General features: G+C 43.8%; 1 protein-coding gene across 1 annotated transcript in view; it reads right to left on the bottom strand.

The window, feature by feature from the left end:
* PDE3B (phosphodiesterase 3B) overlaps window positions 1-3,008 on the bottom strand; it is a gene marked incomplete in the record, with an annotated part of 54,173 nt that overhangs the window by 3,093 nt on the left and 48,072 nt on the right. The window contains 2 exon segments of the mRNA XM_072422362.1: window positions 991-1,152; window positions 1,906-2,109. Coding sequence (XP_072278463.1) covers window positions 991-1,152; window positions 1,906-2,109 — 366 coding nt within the window.

The raw sequence follows: 3,008 nt of genomic DNA, 5'->3' as shown, positions 1-3,008 counted from the left end.
AATGAATTCTCTTGGATATAAACTGACACACTCTTTGCCATCTTTAATATTTGGCACCCCATGAGGGGTATAAGTGGGCAATTTTCACAAACCTTATTGCAGTGCTGACATGGTGATCGGTGGCTTTGGTGAAATACAGCAAACTATTAACATTTTACCAACCAAGTCATTTCAGTGGCCGCACTCAGCATGCAAACTAATAATTATCCAAAAAATAAACTTTATACACTTTTAGGGTCAGGGATTTATTATTTCTGGCTAGGACGATAACAACCTGGGGTCACCTTGGATCCATCAGGGGGCCACACCGGTCACTGAGAGTCTGAAATGAATGTTTATTTTCTGAATTACAATAACCCAATGCCTCTTGGAGTCTTTGAAATGTCCTCCTTATCAGGGATTTGTTGTTGGAGAACACAAAGTACTCTGTGGAGTTAAAGAACAACTGAATGTACACAATTCCATTAAGATAAAATTCTATTCATTTCTCCATCACAAAAGTCACAAACTTATCAGATCGCTGCAGCCAATCCGAAGGAGAAAACGAACATTATGTTTGGGTTGTCACCTTCTCTTGTGACTAGGAAGACATTTCCCCTCATTTCCTGATATTCTGCAGGACAAATATCAGCAATGGGGAAGAAACCTGTCGGGGTTCCCTCTATTAATCCCACTGCACCACGAAAGCCGACCAAGGATCATCAGAATTTCACCTTCCTGCTAAATTCAATGCATTTCATCGATACGGCAAATATTGTCATACCTAAAAATGTAATTCTGCTTATTCCCACCCATGACAATTCTGGATCTGTTGTGTGTGCATTGCATGTAATGTTTATGATTTTAGAAGAGCAGAGGTCCCATTTATTACACGCTAGAACAGACTGCTGGGAAGTTTGCGCCATGCGTCTGTATTGAAGTGACATTCACATTTTTTTATAATGGATTCATTGGTGTGAACTCCATTATCCATGCCGTCATTTCCTGTACCTGTTCATAGAACTCATTGACGATTCCTTCCGTCCACTTCAGATGCAGATCTCGCGTCTTTGCCGGCCCATTAATATCGGCCAGTTTGATACACACTTGGCACACGAGCAGGCGATCATTCTCGTTAGTCCAGTCAATGCCATTACTGCTGACATCATTCACCTGACGACAAAGAGAGGAATAAAAAAGGGAATATAACTACTATTATTCTTCTATAAAACCTTTCTGTGGCTTTTCTGAGGGTTTGTGGGTTATGTGTCTTTGGGCAGCTGACCATCACACCTATATCTGCTTGATGGATATTCCATTCCATTTATATGGAGAACATCCTCCATTTTCCTGAAGGAGCAATTCACAAGTTTTAGGAGCGGTTATGTGGGAATTCTGCTTGTTTGGGAGGTCAGGTACTGATGTAGGAAAAGTCCCGGCTCACATTTGGGGTTACCATTCATCCAAAAGAATTAAAGTTAGGAGCAAACTGGTGACCCCATGTCTTTATGGAGGGGGCTTTGTACCCCGGGGTACAGTAATGGGGGGAGGGGGCAGAAATGGGTCTTCACCAAACTGTAACAAGCTAGAAAAGTACAATTGTCTGCAATGTCTTTGTATAATGGAGGACTGCCTGGACCCTTCACTGGGGACCCCTGAATCCCAATATTTCTGGGGGTTACATTATTTTGGCCTCATAGTGTAGAATGCATTTGCAATGTGTCTGCCATATGGATGGGATAAGTTTGGGATTCCCCTCACTAACTCATTGAAAACATAGAAGAGGAAGTCCTGGTTTCAGATATAAGGAACACTTATATTAGACTGATGGAGCCCCAATACTTAATAATTAGTTCCTTTACATAGTTGCCGGTCTTTAGGGTTTGCTCTCATCCCAGGTAGAGACTGGTGATTTGTGGCACGCACCTTTGCGTTGAATTCAGCCAGGAAATCGAAGTGCTTCTTAAGGTCGGTGGCAAGGATTGCTTCAATGACAAGAAAACGGAACCGCTTGAACTGAACGTGGTCCAGGTACGTCAGGAAGTTGTAGTCCGGCTGGGACAGGAAGAGGTTCCATGCAGAGGCTGCGTGGTGATTCTCCAGGACCGATCGGTCGTTGTACAGAACAGCCTGAAAGAAAAAGAAGCAGGGAGAGGGTTGAGGGACTCGCAGGACCCCGTTATCCTATACATTCTGTGCTTTGTGATAAGATGGCTTTATTGTTGGGTAAAACTCCAAGGTTCCTTTTTTTCCTATTTAATTAAAACGAGTCCTCCATCCCCTCCCCTGGCCAGAAAGACCTGTTGCACTTCATGGTTAAACATAAAATAAGATAAATCATAAAGCTAAAGTTGAATCATTCAACGTTAAACCAATTTAGAAGCCTTAATGTCTATGCTGAAAAATGTCTCAGGCCTCCCTCGTGGCCATGTCAAATCGATCTTCATAATGGGATTAAAACGGCACTCAGCTGATCCACCATAATCAGGTTATCCTTGAGGGTGAATCCATGTTCTGCGGCTTCTAATCAAGCGGAGAAGATGAGTGCCGGACGTGCGTCTATCCCTGCGCTCTGCTTTTCAGCACAACCCTCCCCCTTTCTTGGGCTGATTAGAGATTCCAGAAAATAGCCCTCGTTTCTCAGCCAGAAAGGATAGGAAAGGCGACTGGCTCTTTGCGTCCAATTCAATCACCGCTGATTGCGCAGATGACAAAGAAAAGCTCTGAACACTTCTCGTAAGCTGCCAAAATGATCCCAACCGCATAACCAACTTTGTGAAATGAATGGGGCCATAAACAGATGTTATGCCAAATTGTATTTCCTCTTCTGCAAAAGTATCAGAGATCTCCAGCAAGAGCAGGGATCAGGGTCCAGATAGGACAGAACCCCTCAAGAATCAATATCAGGACCTGAAAACGTGGCCCAGAACCCAATTACAGCAACAAAAATCGTAAGACAAAATAGGATCCCTGAGGCATCAGAATATGGGACGGCGCAAGGTCCGAGCAGGGCCGGGGCGCAGGGCCGG

This window comes from Pyxicephalus adspersus, chromosome 9, assembly GCF_032062135.1.
Source record: "Pyxicephalus adspersus chromosome 9, UCB_Pads_2.0, whole genome shotgun sequence".
Lineage (NCBI taxonomy): Eukaryota > Metazoa > Chordata > Amphibia > Anura > Pyxicephalidae > Pyxicephalus > Pyxicephalus adspersus.
The sequence above is the reverse complement of the archived record's forward strand: the minus strand, read 5'-3'. Positions and strand labels throughout refer to the sequence as shown.